Source organism: Hemicordylus capensis, chromosome 2 (assembly GCF_027244095.1).
Source record: "Hemicordylus capensis ecotype Gifberg chromosome 2, rHemCap1.1.pri, whole genome shotgun sequence".
NCBI lineage: Eukaryota > Metazoa > Chordata > Lepidosauria > Squamata > Cordylidae > Hemicordylus > Hemicordylus capensis.
This window is the reverse complement of record NC_069658.1, coordinates 229,950,713-229,967,154: the sequence shown is the minus strand read 5'-3', so window position 1 is coordinate 229,967,154 and position 16,442 is coordinate 229,950,713. Positions and strand designations below refer to the sequence as shown.

Genomic DNA, 16,442 nt, shown 5'->3' with positions numbered 1-16,442 from the left:
AGATTAATCATGAACTGGGCTTAAAGGTAAAGTGTGCCATCAAGTCAATTTCAACTCCTGGTGCCTACAGAGCCCTGTGGTTTTCTTTTGGTAGAATACAGGAGGGGTTTTCTATTACCTCCTCCTGTGCAGTATGAGAGAATGCCTTTCAGCACCTTCCTAGATCACTGCTGCCCGATATAGGTGTTTCCATAGCCTGGGAAACATACCAGCGGGGATTCAAACCGGCTTAGGGGTTCATAAAATGAGGAGCCTGGATTCAAGTGGTAAACAATCCATGACGTTCCAATGGGGCAGGCGGGGGGAGGTATAGACCAGGCGGCTCAACTTCGGCCTTCCTGCAGTTGTTGGCCTACAGCTTCCATAATCCCTGGTGAAGCAGGCCTGGTATAGAAGCTTACAGCCAATTATGGTAAGGGTTGCCAGCTGGGGGGGGGGAGGGCTGTGTGTATTCCTAAGGACTGGTCACTTTCAGCTAGCAGTGGCACCTCTGTGCTGTGCTGCCTTCTGTCAGAGAGATTGTGCTGAGCACAATTTGTATATTGTTAACTGAACAGAGGGATCTGACCATTTTTCCTGTAGGCTAAACAGGCAGGCAGTTCTGGAGGACAAAGCCATTTAATTTCACTGTATTTCTGCTGCGGTAAAGGCAATGCCCCAGTAGAGGATAGTGAAGTTTTCTAATGATATTTTAATTCTTACACCTAGATCCTTCATCCAATTTTCACAGGACTTTATTTCCAAACACCTCACCATTTTTGTTGTTCTCTTCTGAACCCATTCCAATATATCGACACCCTTCTTAAAAGTCAAGATGGTCTTTGATAAACTGAGGTCTAACCAATGCGGAACAGAGTGAAACAATTATACTTCTTGTGATCTAGAAGATACTACGCTTCTGTTAAGGCAGCCAAAGATTGTATTCACTTCTTTAGCAGCTGCATCACACTGCTGGCTCAATGTTCACCTTCTTACCTATAAAAACACCTATGTTCCTTTCCCATATACTGCAGCTTAGTCAGGTCTCTCCCATCCTGTGTAATCTGATTTTCCTTGTCCAGGTATAGCACATTACATTTGTCTCTGTTGAACCGGGGGTCTGAGGTTAGTCTGGTATGACTTATCCTTGACTGATTCATGCCGGATCCTGCTAATGACCAGACCGTTTTAACAATTAAAAGCAACAACTTTATTTGTTACTTGTCTCATAACAAATTGTTCTCTGGGTGGCTCACAATAAAAGAGAACATACAATTAACACACAAAACAAGACCTAGTAGAATTTTTTTTAAATCAAAAGCTTTAAAACTGTTTAAAAACCTATTTTAAAAGGCCTGTGTGAACAGAAAGGTCTCCACCTAGCATCTAAAAGAAAAAAGTTAATAATCTGTTCTAGGATATTGCCAAGTATTGATGTCAAGGTGACAGGTCCCCAGCTTCCTGGTTCCTCCCCCCTCCTTTTGGAAGGTACATAAGAACAGCTCTGCTGGATCAGGCCCAAGGCCCATCTAGTCCAGCATCCTGTTTCGCACAGTGGCCCACCAGATGCCACTGGAAGCCACAGGCAGGAGTTGAGGGTGTGCCCTCTCTCCTGCTGTTACTCTCCCGCAACTGGTACTCAGAGGCATTCTGCCTCTGAGGCTGGAGGTGGCCTGTAGCCCTCCGACTAGTAGCCATTGATAGACCTCTCCTCCATGAAGTCATCCAAACCCTCTTAAAGCCATCCAGGTTGTTGGCTGTCACATCTTGTGTCAGAGAGTTCCACAAGTGGATCACGCGTTGTGTGAAACAATACTTCCGTTTGTTGGTCCTAGACCTCCTGGCAATCAATTTCATGGAGTGACCCCTGGTTCTAGTGTTGTGTGAGAGGGAAAAGAATTTCTCTCTCTCCACACCACGCATGATTATATAGACCTCTATCATGTCTCCCCGCAGTCGTCTTTTTTCTAAACTAAAAAGCCCCAGGTGTTGTAGTCTTGCCTCATAAGAAAGGTGCTCTAGGCCCCTGATCATCTTGGTCGCCCTCTTTTGTACCTTTTCCAGTTCTACAATGTCTTTTTTAGGATGTAGTGACCAAGGTAGGAACATTTCCTTCTCTCTAGTATTCTGGCACCTTTCCCATTTTCTCTAGGACTTCTAAAAAATTTATTCTTTTTAATTAAATGTATAAACTGTCTGATATGAAACATCTCCAGGCTGTTTATGTAAAACCACCAACCATTAAAGCAGTTTCAAGCAGATAAAACCAAGAAACAAAAACACAGTGGTTCCAAGATCAAATCTTCCTAGTTTCCTCTGTATTCAGTCCAATTGTTTAGGTGATAATATTTGCATATGTATTGTTGCTTATGAAGTTCTGTGCGCCACCCTAAGCTGTGGGTGGTTTCTATCCTGTGTGAATTTTTAGATGTCCATTATGGTTTGAGCTGCAGCTGAAGCACTTCCCACACATTGAGCACTGATGTGGTTTTCCCCTTGTGTGGAATCTCTGATGGTCAATAAGTCTTGAGCTCCAAATGAAAATATTTCCACTCTCTGAGCATCGATAAGGTTTCTCCCTGAGTGACTCTTTTTATGTCGAGTAAGGTTTGAGTTCTGCTTAAAGCTCTGTCCACACAGCAGGCATTTATATGGCTTTTCCTCCGAGTGAGTTCTTTCATGAGAAGTAAGGTGAGAGGTTGTCCTGAAGCTCTTTCCACACACTGAGCAGAGATATGGTTTCTCTCCTGTGTGGATTCCTTGATGGCAAGAAAGTGTTGAGTTCCGGGTGAAGCTCTTTCCACACACTAAGCATCTATATGGTTTCTCCCCTGTATGGATTCTTTGATGCTGAGCAAGGCCTGTGCTCTGGCAGTAGCTCCTTCCACACAGTGAGCACTTGTATGGCTTCTCTGCTATGTGGACTCTTTGATGGTAAAAAAGCCTTGAGTTCAGGGTGAAGCTCTTTCCACACACTGAGCAACCATATGGTTTCTGCCCTGTGTGCATTTTTTTATGCTTAGTAAGATCTGTGCTATGCTTGTAGCCCTTTCCACACTCTGAGCATTTAAATGGCTTCTCCTCTGTGTGGACTCTTTGATGCACAACAAGATTTGTGCTCTGGCTGAAGCTCTTTGCACACATTAAACATCTATATGGCTTCTCCCCTGTGTAGATTCCTTGATCCATGCTAACACTTGATTTCCTAGTTAAGATTTTTGCGTGCGGAAGGATCGTATTCATTCCGTTATCTTCATGACATTCTTTTAGGACAGAAATTTCATGCAAGTCTGCCCCTTTAGAAGCAATAGATTTCTCTCTCCAATTCTGGTTTGCTTCCAGTTTCCCCTTCTGTATTTCCCTCTCATCACCTGCAAGAATGAAGGGACAAACATAAACATAGTCTTATAGCAGGGAGCAGACATCCAGCCATCTGATCTATGAACAAGTTGCTCTAGTAAGAACTAATCTGCTTTCCTTTCACTATCCCTATAACCAGATTAAAATTTCATTCATATCGGTTAGGAGGTTCACAGTTTAGCCCACTTACGCCTCAAAGGTTTATGTGTCTGCCATCTTGAATTGGGGTGGGCAACATCATCACAAACTATGCCACTGAGGTGTCCCTGTGTGTCTATACAACTGTACCGGATTTGGTTCATACTGGTCCAGGCATTGTGAATTGGGCGAGGGGGAGGGGGCAGACACACGGACACATACATAGAATGCCAGGTGATCTCATAAGCCTACTAGAATGTAGGCTAACAACAGGATATAGGACACATAGGGCAGAAGCAGACCCTACCCAAACTTAAATAACCTCTATTGACTGTTGCTAACTGGAAGTTAATGTGGTAAAGGGCACATTTCCAGTTGAAAGAGCTTAAATAATAAGGCTGGGAAGAGCCCAGCAGGACATGGAAGGCCCCACCACTCAAAAGGAACTCTATCAGGCAAGGTGGACCAATGGCAAATCCATAGATTAGGCTGAATAAGTCCAGGCATTGCACAGGCATTTCCACAAAGCATTTGGATACACATGATCCATTCATAAAACATCTCCTTCCCAGTTTGTGGATAACCCACCAGTTATTCCCCATCCAATGTTTTGGTAGGGATGTGCACGAACCGGTCCGGAGGCCACGTTAAGAGGCCTCCGAACCGGTTCGGAATTGATCCGGTCCGGCGGTCCAGCACTGGGGGGGGGTGTGTGTCTAGCTTTAAGTGTGGGGGGGAGTACTTAGCCCTCCCGCCGCTCTTCCCCCTCCGGTGCTCAACTTTTAAGCAAAGTTTTAGAGGCGGCAGCGTTCTTCCCTGCCGCCCCTGGCCCCATTGTTGCCCGGAAAAAGAGGAAGTTGCCAGCATGCATGCGTCCGTCACAGCGCGCGGCACACATGTCACGGTCACATGCGTGCCGGCAACGTCTTCGTTTTGGGGCAACAACGGGGCCAGGGGCAGCAGGAAGGAACACTGCTGCCCCTAAAACTTTGCTTAAAAGTCGAGCACCGGAGGGGGAAGAGCGGCGAGAGAGGTAAGTACTAACCCCGCCCCCCACCCTTAAAGCTAGACACACACCCCAGTGCCAGACCACACCTCCGTGGTCCATGCACATCCCTATATCTTGGTCTCAGCTTGTGAGGTTCCTGAAGATTTCTCTCCTTCTTTGCAGCCCTTGACAAGTGGCCCTCCTTTTATCTATTGTTGTTTTAACTCAGTTATACAATTCACGTCTAAATTCCTTCTCTAATCCTTACATTTGAGGAGTAGAATGCAGATCTCAATAGCCAACTGTCTTAAACACATCCTCAAAAACCTCTGAGTACCAGTTGCCGGGGACTAACAGCAAGAGAGAGGGCATGCCCTCAACTCCTGCCTGTAGGCTTCCAGCGGCATCTGGTGGGCCACTGTGCAAAACAGGATGCTGGACTAGATGGGCCTTGGGCCTGATCCAGCAGGGCTGTTCTTATGTTCTGAAAAAGAACATATTGAAAAACATCGGGTTTCAGGTGCAAAGGTTACTAGTAACAGTGCCCTATTTTTCTAGGAGGGAGATGAATCCAATGACTCCGCTCTTGCTGTGAGCTTCCCAAGGCATCTGGTGGGCCACTGTGTGAAACGAGATTAGATAGGCCTTGGGCCTGATCCAGCAGGGCTGTTCTTATCGATCTGGGAGACTCCAACGTCACTTCTGCAACCAAGTCGGCTCAATTAGAGACTCCATTGGGCAGCAGAGTGAACAGTACACTGAAAGAAGTCCCAATCTATCCTTGGTCTCCAGATATAGTACACACACTCAATAGAGGCCAATTCCCTGACAGGAGCCCTGGTAAGGGGGATATTCTTCCTCTAGACTACAAGTCACTCCTCCTCCCCACCCACATCCTTTCACCTGCTCCACCACAAAGTATCCTGCTGGGAGAAGCTAGGCCCGAACTGGAGCACTAGCCTCCCTCATCTATGTCTCTGTAATACATTCCAGGTCAGCTCCAGCATCCACAATTAAGTCGTGGATTTCTGCTTTATTTTGAGCCAACTGAGCATTACAAAGAAGCAAGGTGAGATTCTGTGGGTGGTCAGTACTGCCAAGGTGAAAGAGCCAGCAGGGGGCTGGAAGGGGTAACAACGATTACATTTCTGATCTTGTTTCCCCTGTAATGCTGCCCCCTCCCATATCCAGGTAAACCAACACTTAATTAATGAGAGACATTTTTACAACAACAGCAAGGCTTGCTCCTGCCCTCAGGCCCATCTCCGAAGCCCACCCCCAATGGCCAACCACCTACAGGTGGCCCGCCCAGCGGCCCACTGTCGGCTGTGCCTCTGGCACAGTCATCACCTTTTTAGCTGCAATGGCTGCAAGGCCCTCTGCCTAGCAAGAGACCCAGCTGAAAGTTGTTACAATTAGCCAGAAGATCGGGAGACAACAAATAACAGCAAAAAGCATGGCAGAGCTGGTCTTGTGGTAGCAAGCATGACTTGTCCCCATGGCTAAGCAGGGTCTGCCCTGTTTGCATATGAATGGGAGACTTGATGTGTGAGCACTGCAAGATATTCCCCTCAGGAGATGGGGCCGCTGTGGGAAGAGCAGAAGGTTCCAAGTTCCCTCCCTGGCATTTCCAAGATAGGGCTGAGAGAGATCCCTGCCTGCAACCTTGGAGAAGCCACTGCCAGTCTATGTAGACAATACTGAGCTAAAAGGACCAGTGGTTTGACTCAGTATATGGCAGCTTCCTATGTAGAGTCTCTTTGCCAGCAGTTCTTACAGTTGCCTAGCAGAAAAGAAGCCAATACAGACCAGCTGGTAAATGTGGCAGCCAACACTTTACTTTACATTTAATGGGAGCCACATTTACCAGCTTATCTTTATTGGTTTCTTATCTGCCTGTTACTTCTTCTTCCCCCCATCCTTCAACCCAGAAGGAAGGCCCCTCTCAGACCATCCTGCTGCCTACAAAGAAGAGCGAAGAGGCAACCTCCAATACTGTAGAACAACGTATAGCAACTGAATCGAGGTCAACATCAGGCAAGGAATGAAGAATCCCTATGCCCTGCCAGCTCATTAGAGGCTGCCGCATTTTACCCATTGTCTTTAAAGTTCTATATCCATACTTCATCATGGGCTCTCACTGAAATAGCAATTGCACATTTTAAAAGTAAATTAGAGTAAGTGGATCATCCAAGGAAAATGGACCAGCCAGCATCATCAACAGCTGCGATTCTTGCTTTCAGCTGAGAAGTGGAAGCCTTACCCAGAGAGGCCAGATGCCCAGAATTCTCCACCATGACTTCCTTGTGCAGAGCCCTTTGGGCAGGATCCAGCAGAGCCCATTCCTCCTCCGTGAAGCACACAGCCACCTCATCCAATGTCAAACGATCCTGAAATAATAACAACTTCTCCTCATAGGTCAGGCATGAATCCTGAAGAGACGTAAGTTATGGGCGGTATTAAAATATGTAAAATAAAAAAATTAATTAATTAATTAATTAAACTAAAAGGGAAGATGAGTAAGGATTCCCCATGTGAGCCGATGCTCCTCAGTGGCATTCAAAGCCTTCCCAGTGGGCAGCTGTGACAGAAGCAAAGGTAAAGAGGTAGATTCCTTCAGCCCAGGGAGATAGGCAAGGGACAGAAGCACCCAGGAGTCTCCTTGGCCCATCTCCAGTCACTCTTCTCTTACCTGATTTAGTGATGGCACAGCAACTGCATCCCCTCCGCCACAGAGAGGAGAAGGCCCGGAGCAAAGCACCAAGGTCTTTCCATTGCCTACACAGAAGGGAGATGGGAATATGTTGGATCCTGTTAGCTGCCCAGTCCAGCTTCAAGTCAGCTCACCATTAAAGTCCTACATCACCAGGGACCAAACCACTCCAGGAATTCCATTATTACTGGCAGTTACCTCTAGTTTTCTGGGATGTACTCTCTGTTGGTATGTTTCCCAGACTATGGGAAACACCTATTTCAGGCAGCAGCGATATAGGAAGATGCTGAAAGGCATCATCTCATACTGGGTGGGAGAAGGCCATGGTTAATCCCTCCTGTATTCTACCAAAGACAACCACAGGGCTCTGGGGTCGCCAGGAGTCAACACTGACCTGACAGCACACTTTACCTGTACTCTCTGTGGGCAGATTGCTCTGATCCCACTTTTGGAGCATGCTGCTCATTTAAGGAAAGCTTGAATGAAGACTGATCTAGCGCCACTGACCAGGCTCTGACATGACCTCTACAACTCAGATCAGTCACTTGAGACATACAAGCACTGTACAGCCAGAGTTCACAGAACCCAGATCTGGACAAACAGTGTGTCAGTCTAAAGAACAAGACATTCAGTGGTGCTATGACTTTACGAGGCACATGAAGAAGAGTTTTGCAAATAACCCTCTAGAACAGGGATTCTCAGCGTTGGGTCCCCAGATGTTATTTGACTTCAACTCTCATAATCCCCAGCCAAAGGCCACTGGGGCTGGGGATTATGGGAGTCGAAGTCCAACAACATTTGGGGACCCAACGTTGAGAATCCCTGCTCTAGAACCTTTTAAAATCAGACGGAAACCACTTCTAAATATATAAGAATTAAGAAACGTAAGAGTTGCATTCAGAATAAGGAACTGAGGGGAATTGTGGATGCTTTGCACTTGGGGGGGTGGGGGTCACCAAAAGGATTATAATACAACACGGGAAGGACAAATTGACTCCTGAAGTGCAACTTTGGATAATTGACATGTGTTTCCTTGACAGCATTTGAACTGGTTTTTCCCCTCACGACAGCAAGATAAGCAAGAGGAATTTTCAGCTATGGTCAAGTTTTATTGAATTGTTTATGTTTTGAAACATAAGATATATATCTTTAGAAGAAGGTGGTTCCCCCACCCCTTTTCCTCCTGTGTTGGTTGTACCTTATTATGTTTAAGGGGTTTTTCTTTTTCTTTTCCAGTTATATTCATATATATGATCATCATCCTCAATCAATTTTATGTTTTTGCACTGTTGTAATTTCATCGCAATAAAGAAAAAGAAAAAAGAATAAGGAAGTGGGGGAAAGTGGGAATAAAGAAATATGCACACGCATTTAAGAAGAAAATATAAAAACATTAGCCAACACTGAGCTTTATTTTGGTTCAGCATTTAAACAGGTCCTTGGCTGAGACACCATTAATAGTGTTCCCTGTAACAGAGATTTCCTGATGTTGACTACAATTCCCATAAACCCCAGCTAAAGCTCATTGCAGCTGAGGATGATGGGCATTGTAGTCAACAATATCTGGGATTTCCTGTTACAGGGAACACTGCTTGGGACACCAGTTAGCAGAAGGAAAAACTGTGACCTAAGTCCTTGGCTGGGAGTGTGTAATCGCTACAGCCTCTGCTTTTTGGACTTCAACTGGAGAATGTTGACACAATGGCTAGGGTTTTGGCTTCAATCTATAGGAATTAAAGAGAGGGAAGGCTGCCCCACCCTTCCAGGGAGGGCTCTTGGATGCAGTGAGAAGAACCATTATATTTCTGATGCAACAGGGGTCTCCGGCCAATGGCCAATCTGGATTTAACTCCTCAATGGGTCTGGATTTCCATAATTAAAGTTGGGTCCAGTTTGAATTGATTACCCATTGTGAACAAGGGATTAACACTAGACCATGATGGCCGAGTGCATTCCATCACAAGAGGCAAAGATGGCACCCATTCAAAGACAAAAGAATGAGGAATTTCCACATTCAAAGCTCTGGGCTAAGATAGAACTCTGGCATTGTCACATTCTCATCAGCCATTATGGCCACACTGCATGTGATTTTAATGGACTGGATTGGTTTTCTTTCTTCATTTAAAATATTTACCTCCCCACACCCCCCAGCATGACTGCTTTGTGCAGCTCACAACAACAACAGTAAAGTGGTATAAAAATAGGACTAGAAACTGGCTAACCCCAACCCCAGTTAAAACCAAATTTAAAATCCAAGGAATACAGCCGGCCAATTAAAATACTAGAAACGCTTTTTAAAGGGGAGCGAGTTTCAATCCTTTTACTGAAAGGAATCTGAAAAGCCTTTAGATTTCTATGTTTCTTTCAGCATTTAATAGTTCTGAAAGAACAAGGGATGTAAGAAATAGAAGATTTCAAGTTCCCTCCCTGGCTTCTCCAAGATAGGGCTAAGAGAGATTCCTGCCTGCAACCTTGGAGAAGCCGCTGCCAGTCTGTGAAGACAATACTGAGCTAGATAGACCAATGGTCTGACTCAGTATATAGCAGTTTCCTATGTTCCCACACATTTTCATTTAATTTGTTTCTGCGAAAGCAACTGCTTCCCTTGTTAGCTCATGGGTATAATTCTAAATGCTGGGTTAGATTTAGGAAGTCTACAAGGGCTGAATCTATATTTATTTTTAAACTGGGGGGGAAAGCTGCAGAGACAAATACTTTCCACCACACAGACCAAAGAGGAACATTAAATAAACCCACAGATTTCAGACTCAGCCGAAAGAGAGTCCATGTTGAAGTACACCCCATCAGCCTTTACCCAGCAAGGGGGCTATTCGGTCACCCTCCTGCACAATCCATGTGAAAGGCGGCCTCTGTCCAACATCCAGCTGAGCCTTCTCTACCTCAGAGAGATCAGCAGTCATTCCTACTGCCAGTCCATCCACCTGAAAGGACAGAAAATCCCAGAGAGGGGTTGTGGAGAGGGAAAGAGTTTACATCAAGGGACACTCCTAGGCTGAGTTCTTTGGAGACACTGCTTCATATTCCTGTATAGCAGGTCTGCACAACATAAAACCTGGGCTGCATCTGACCCGTGGGAACTGTTTTACTGACCCCAGGGCTGGCCCAAAGTATTGTGGAGGTGAGGAGCAAAATGCCACCTTGCCCCATGGACGTGGTAGGGGTCAGCCCCCTTTCAAAACTGACCTTTGAAGGCGTCGGAAGTGCATGGGGGACAAGAAAGAAGAAAGGTTGCTAGGAGCCTCCTCTTCCCTCCTCATGCTGTGGGCAACTAATACTTGCTTTCATGAATATTTTTAAGAATTAATTTTAATGTAATCATGAATGTGCTGAAAATTTACCTCGGCCCCTGCCTACCAAGTCATGGTTGGTTCCGGCCCACCAGGGTATTTGACTTGTGCACCCCTGGGAAATTCAGGACCGACAAGAAAAAGTACTTTTTCACACAGAGCATAATTAATCTATGGAATTCCTTGCCATAGGATGTGGCGATGGCCACCAGCTTGTATGGCTTTAAAAGGGGCTTAGATTGATTCATGGTGGACAGGTCTATCAATGGCTACTAGTCTGGTGGCTGTGGGCCACATCCAGCCTCAGAGGCACAATACCTCTCAATACCAGTTGCAGGGGAGCAACAGCAGGAGAGAGGGCATGCACATACTTCTTGCCTGTGGGCTCCCCAGAGGCATCTGGTGGGCCACTGCGTGAAACAGGATGCTGGACTAGATGGGCCTTGGGCCTGATCCAGCAGGGCTGTTCTTATGTTCCTAACCTGGGATAGGACCTTCTCGGCAGTGGCACCGAGATGAGAGAATTTCCATCCTCAGGAGAGGTTCTGCTCTTCATTCGCTAGCTTTGGGGCAAAGAGAAAAGAAACTTTATTTCAGAGGGCTTGGGGAGGTACCGCAAGTTTAAAAGAAAAACGGCTGATGGTGTGGTGTTAGGTTTGCAATGCTCAATTGGCTGCGACTGCTGGGTTTTTGCTCTGATTTTTTAAAAAGCCTTCTGTTGAAATAAATAATAGTTCAGTCAAAGAGCTGGAAGAGGAGAATGGGGTTGGAACAGCCTTTCTCGTGACATTTCAAGAAAGAAGAATTATAGTATGTGTGTCTTGAAGGGAATATTTGGATATCCTTACATTCATGTTCTGCCACTTGGGAGTGACAAGGATGACATACTCTCTCATAAGAACAGCCCTGCTGGATTAGGCCCAAGGCCCATCCAGTCCAGCATCCTGTTTCACACAGTGGCCCATCAGATGCCTCTGAGAAGCCCACAGGCAAGAGGGCTTTCACCTGCTCCTAATTCTGCTTCTACTGCTGTACGGATTTTTTAATATATACATTTTTCAAATCACCATCCACAATATATGGTGCAGTAAAAAGAAAAGCGGGGGGAGGAGAAAAATACTTGTGACAACCCTTCCTGGAATGTTTCCATCTGAAAACTGTGCTACCTGATGGGATATCTACATCAGCCTTATTCACATTTTCAGCCCCTTGCAACTACTAGGATGAAAGAGAGACACTCACCTGTTCCTCTTCCAGCTTCTTGGCCTGTGCCTGGCTGAGGAGGAAACCTTCTGCCAGGGCTACTGCCTGGGAACTGGTCTCCGCTCCGCATTCTCTCACCCAGCTCTCCATCTCTGGGGGCAGGATGCTTAGGAACTGCTCCAGGATCACCAGGTCCAGCATCTGAGCTTTTGTGCATCTCTCTGGCTTCAACCACTGATGGCAAAGGCTGTGGAGTCGGCTGCAAACCTCTCGGGGGCCCTTGGCCTCTTGGTAGCAGAACTGCCTGAAGTGCTGGCGCCCTGCATCTGAACTGATGTCCTCTCCTAGCATCTTGCCTGTGGGCAAGATGAATTCCTCAGTGCTGAATTCCTCAGTGCTTCCCACCTCATGGCCATTCACTGCTCCAGGGCCAGCTGAGTCTTGCTGTTCCATTTCAGCCTGTCCTCTAATGGCACCTATGCCTTCAGGCAGGGGCCAACAAAAACAGCTGGGACTCCTTAGACCTGCAAAGCCAAGATTACTCTGAGGATCAGAGACTGGGAAGAGGCTCCTCCACTTGAGAGGCACACTTTTTTTTTTAGATTGTGAGCCCTTTGGGGACAGGGATCCGTCTTATTTATTTATTATTTCTCTGTGTAAACCGCCCTGAGCCTATACCGCCCTGGGCGGTATAGAAATCAAATAAATAATAAAATGCAGAACTCCCTGAGGCTTCCGTGACTGAGCTCCTGCCTTCCACTGCACCATCCTCAACCATCCTCAACCACTCCCCCTACCGCTGAATGAACTTCCGCCTAAGAGTTGCCTCCCCAGAAGTTCGCTGTTTGCTTTTGCTGCCTAGCTCTGATCTTACATTTGGAAAACTACTTTGAAATTCTGCAAAATGCCCCCAAATTCAAGGAGAAGCTTCTGTGCAGAGAAATGTACTGAGGGGAACCTCAAGATTAACAGGGCGTGGGAACAAAGAGGCTTCCTGATGTCGGTGTTAGGCCAAACTTCATGGGTGGGTCAACTGCTTAGGCCAACTTGCTGTCAGGTGACTCCAGGGACTCCCAGTCTTGCTTCTCAGCCTCCCACTCCTATAGTTGGTGGCTGCCTCCTTGCATTTCAAGGGGGATAAATAGATTCACCCCACTCCCCATCAGCAGCTGCCTCCCTAACATTCCTCTCTAATTAGATTGTGGAGGAGAGATTGAGAGAGGATAGCTGGTCTTGTGGTAGCAAGCATGACCTGTCCCCTTAGCTAAGCAGGGTCCACCCTGGTTTCATATGAATGGGAGACGATGTGTGAGCACTGCAAGATATTCCCCTCAGGGAATTGAGCCACTCTGAGAAGAGCAGAAAGTTGCAAGTTCCCTCCCTGGCAGCATCTCCAAGATAGGGCTGAGAGAGATTCCTGCCTGCAACCTTGGAGAAGCCGCTGCCACTCTGTGAAGACAATACTGAGCTAGATAAACCAATGGTCTGACTCAGTATATGGCAGTTTCCTATGTTCCTACTGATTCCCAAGAGTTCCAACCAGACTCTTCTCCTTTTCTCCTCTTTCACCCCATTAAGCAGAAATTGAATAGCTGGAAATTAAATCTAGAAGACACATTCACAGGGAACAGTCTGCTCTGCTCTCCCCTTCAGGATCTCTGCCGATTAAACAGAGAAAAAGGGAAAGAAGTTTCCTGATGAGAACATCACCAAAAACTCCTGTATACACCCTACAGGGAGGATGTTCCCCAAGCTCTCTCCGTGTAGAGTAAATGCAGAAATTCCTTTCCTCCCAATCAGAAAACAAAAACAAAAAAACCATCTCTCATAATGGATTTTAGATTTTTTTTTTTAAAGCACTAGTTAAAAACATGCACAGCAGTTCTTGAGAAATAAAGCCTCCTCCTTGCTTGCAGACTTTCCAACGGCACGGAATCAGGGAAACACCCCGCTCATCTTTCCTTGCTCCGCCACGCATCTCCTTCGCCCCGGTCCCTTCCCAAGGCTCTTCCCGCTTTCTTGCCTTGTAGCACCTCCGTCCCGGCTCCGGGGCTTCCCTGCTACACCACCCCACCTACCTTTGCGCTGCCCGGCTTCCTTAGCAAGGAGACACCGCTGCTGCTAAATGCCGCATATAGGATGAGCAACAAAGGTTCCTTCCGACTGAGTGGCCGGAAACCGGGCACCTGCTCACAGCTTTTGCTTTTAGGGGCCTCTCTAGGAATCTGGTCTTGTTGATCCCTAGAGCAGGCTGGGCGAACTTGGTCCCGGAAGTGTGTTGTTGTTGAAGCACAATTCCCTGGGATTATAAAAGAAAAGACCAGGAGTCGCTAGATTAATAATGTGTATATACAAAAAATGAAAGTATAAATATAATGGATATTTTAATAATAGTTGTTAGTACTTCATAAAAATAACTAAAAGTTAAGAAGGACCTTTTGTTAAAAGATCATAGCAGATAATAAGTTCTCAGACATATGCTGGTTAATTCATTTAAAATGTTCTCAGATGTATGCAGACTAAATAGTATAATCTTGTCGTTCCTAGTGAGTTCAAGTCCTTGTAATTGCAGTCAGACGCATTTCGGTCTTTCTCAGTGATTTTTCATGCAATATTCCCACGAGGACAATATGCCTCCAACCTCCTTCTAGTCCAAAGAAGTTTTCTCTATTTTTAAAAGGTAATCTTTCTTCTGTAGGATACTAAGCTCTTAAGTTAAAAAGTTATAGAGCCACTAGTCCACATATAATAAATTTATCCCTCAGAAGTTTGAAATTCAAGCTTCTTGTAAAGGGTCTGCAGTGAAGTGAACCACACCTATCTCCTTTTATCTGAAAGCATCTTGAATTACAAGCTTCTCCCATTCTAATACAAACTAGGGCAGACTCTGTTTAGCAAAGGGGACGCTTAATGCTTGCTACCACAAGTGTGTTACTGTTTGTTTGTTTGTTTGTTTGATTGATTGATTGATTGATATCCAAATACAATATATCCTTCCAAAAATGGCTCAGGGCAGTTATGTGTTTCTTCTTGTGAACTCTGCATATAAAAACTGCTGTCAGCAAATATAAGAAGATGTAATTTCGGGGGAAAGCATCATTTACTTTTACAAAAAGAGACATATTTCATAACTACACATACTCTAGAATGACACTTGTATAACTCTTTTTGCAAGCTTTTCTCCTATAATATTACTAAATAATATCAGATCTCATTTGTATAGAGAAAGTCAAAGCAGTGGCAATCTTGCGTACGTTGCACACACTGTATAGTTTCTGGCTCAAGTTCTGGGTAAGCCTGAAAGGCCTATTAGCCAGTTTTAGGGAGGGCAAACATCTGCAGAAGGTAGTTTCAGGCCATACGTTTGAAGCTGTTAATTGCTAGTCAGATGGCCTGCACTTTTGTATGCCAGCATTAGAAGTCAAGCATTAATAAAAAGCACTGATTAAAACAGCTGTTGCAATATCTGTGAAATGTGCCACATGCCTTGATGTTCGCTGAATTCTCTACTTACCATGAGTTAACTGTGTGATCTCTGTGCCCAGAACAATACTAGAATACAGATAAAGGTAAAGTGTGCCGTCAAGTCGATTTCGAATCCTGGCGCCCCCAGAGCCCTGTGGTTTTCTTTTGGTAGAATACAGGAGGGGTTTACCATTGCCTCCTCCCAAACAGTATGAGATGATGCCTTTCAGCATCTTCTTATATTGCTGCTGCCTGATATAGTACCAGCGGGGATTTGAACTGGCAATGTTCTGCTTGCTAGTCAAGCATTTCCTCTGCTGCACCACTTAAGGTGACCATTGTCTATTGTACATGTAAGCAGCAGCCATGTTGTAATGTCTATTTAATAAGATGGAAAGCTTTCTAGAATTGTTTGCCAACCTTTTAAAGGGTGAATTGGACAGATTTTTTGTGTTGGTTTTTTAAGCAGCCATACATCTTTCTTGATGGCTGATATTGGATGTTTTGGCTAAGCACTATTCACATGCATGACTTGTCCCCTTAGCTTAGCAGGGTCCACCCTGGTTGCATATGAATGGGAGATTTGATGTGTGAGCACTGTAAGATATTCCCTTTAGGGGATGGAGCCGCTCTGGGAAGAGCATCTAGGTTCCAAGTTCCCTCCCTGGCAGCATCTCCAAGACAGGGCTGAGAGAGATTCCTGCCTGCAGCCTTGGAGAAGCCACTGCCAGTCTGTGTAGACAAAACTGAGCTAGATAGACCTATGGTCTGACCCAGTATATGGCAGCTTCCTATGTCCCTAAGACCTGCAGCAGGGCTCCTGCCCTTGTTGGTTTAAAGTAAAGTAAAGTTGTGCAGTTGACTCGGTGTCAACTCCTGGCAACCACATCGCCCTGTGGTTTTCTTTGGTAGATTACAGGAGGGGTTTAACCATTGCCTCCTCCCGCGCAGTATGAGATGATGCCTTTCAGCATCTTCCTATATTACTGCTGCCCAATATAGCACCAGCGGGCATTCGAACTGGCAACCTTCTGCTTGTTAGTCAAGCATTTTCCCTCTGTGCCACTTAAGGTAACACACCATGTTGGTTTACAACTCCTATAATTCCTGACTTTTGGCCACTCTCGCTGGGGATGATGGGAGCTGTAGTTCAAAAGCTGCTGGACAGTTGAAGTTCAACAGCCTTGCTCTCACTCAGTCACTATCACATTTTTTAAAAAGCAAGTGAAATCCCAGCTTTTTACTCAGGCATTTATATGAACCTTTTTTGTTGTGGATGCTTTGTATT

The 16,442-nt window shown here is 45.6% G+C and overlaps 1 protein-coding gene across 1 annotated transcript in view; it reads right to left on the bottom strand.

Moving 5' to 3' along the window:
• Positions 1–16,442, bottom strand: part of LOC128343814 (zinc finger protein 616-like) — a 47,418-nt gene that overhangs the window by 29,272 nt on the left and 1,704 nt on the right. The window contains exons 3-8 of the mRNA XM_053293249.1: positions 13,768–13,988; positions 11,729–12,213; positions 9,994–10,120; positions 7,158–7,243; positions 6,729–6,897; positions 2,405–3,350 (exon numbers count right to left, since the gene is read on the bottom strand). Of these exons, the coding sequence (XP_053149224.1) occupies positions 2,405–3,350; positions 6,729–6,897; positions 7,158–7,243; positions 9,994–10,120; positions 11,729–12,142 (1,742 nt within the window). The 5' untranslated portion in view covers positions 12,143–12,213; positions 13,768–13,988. The remainder of the gene's footprint in view (positions 1–2,404; positions 3,351–6,728; positions 6,898–7,157; positions 7,244–9,993; positions 10,121–11,728; positions 12,214–13,767; positions 13,989–16,442) is intronic.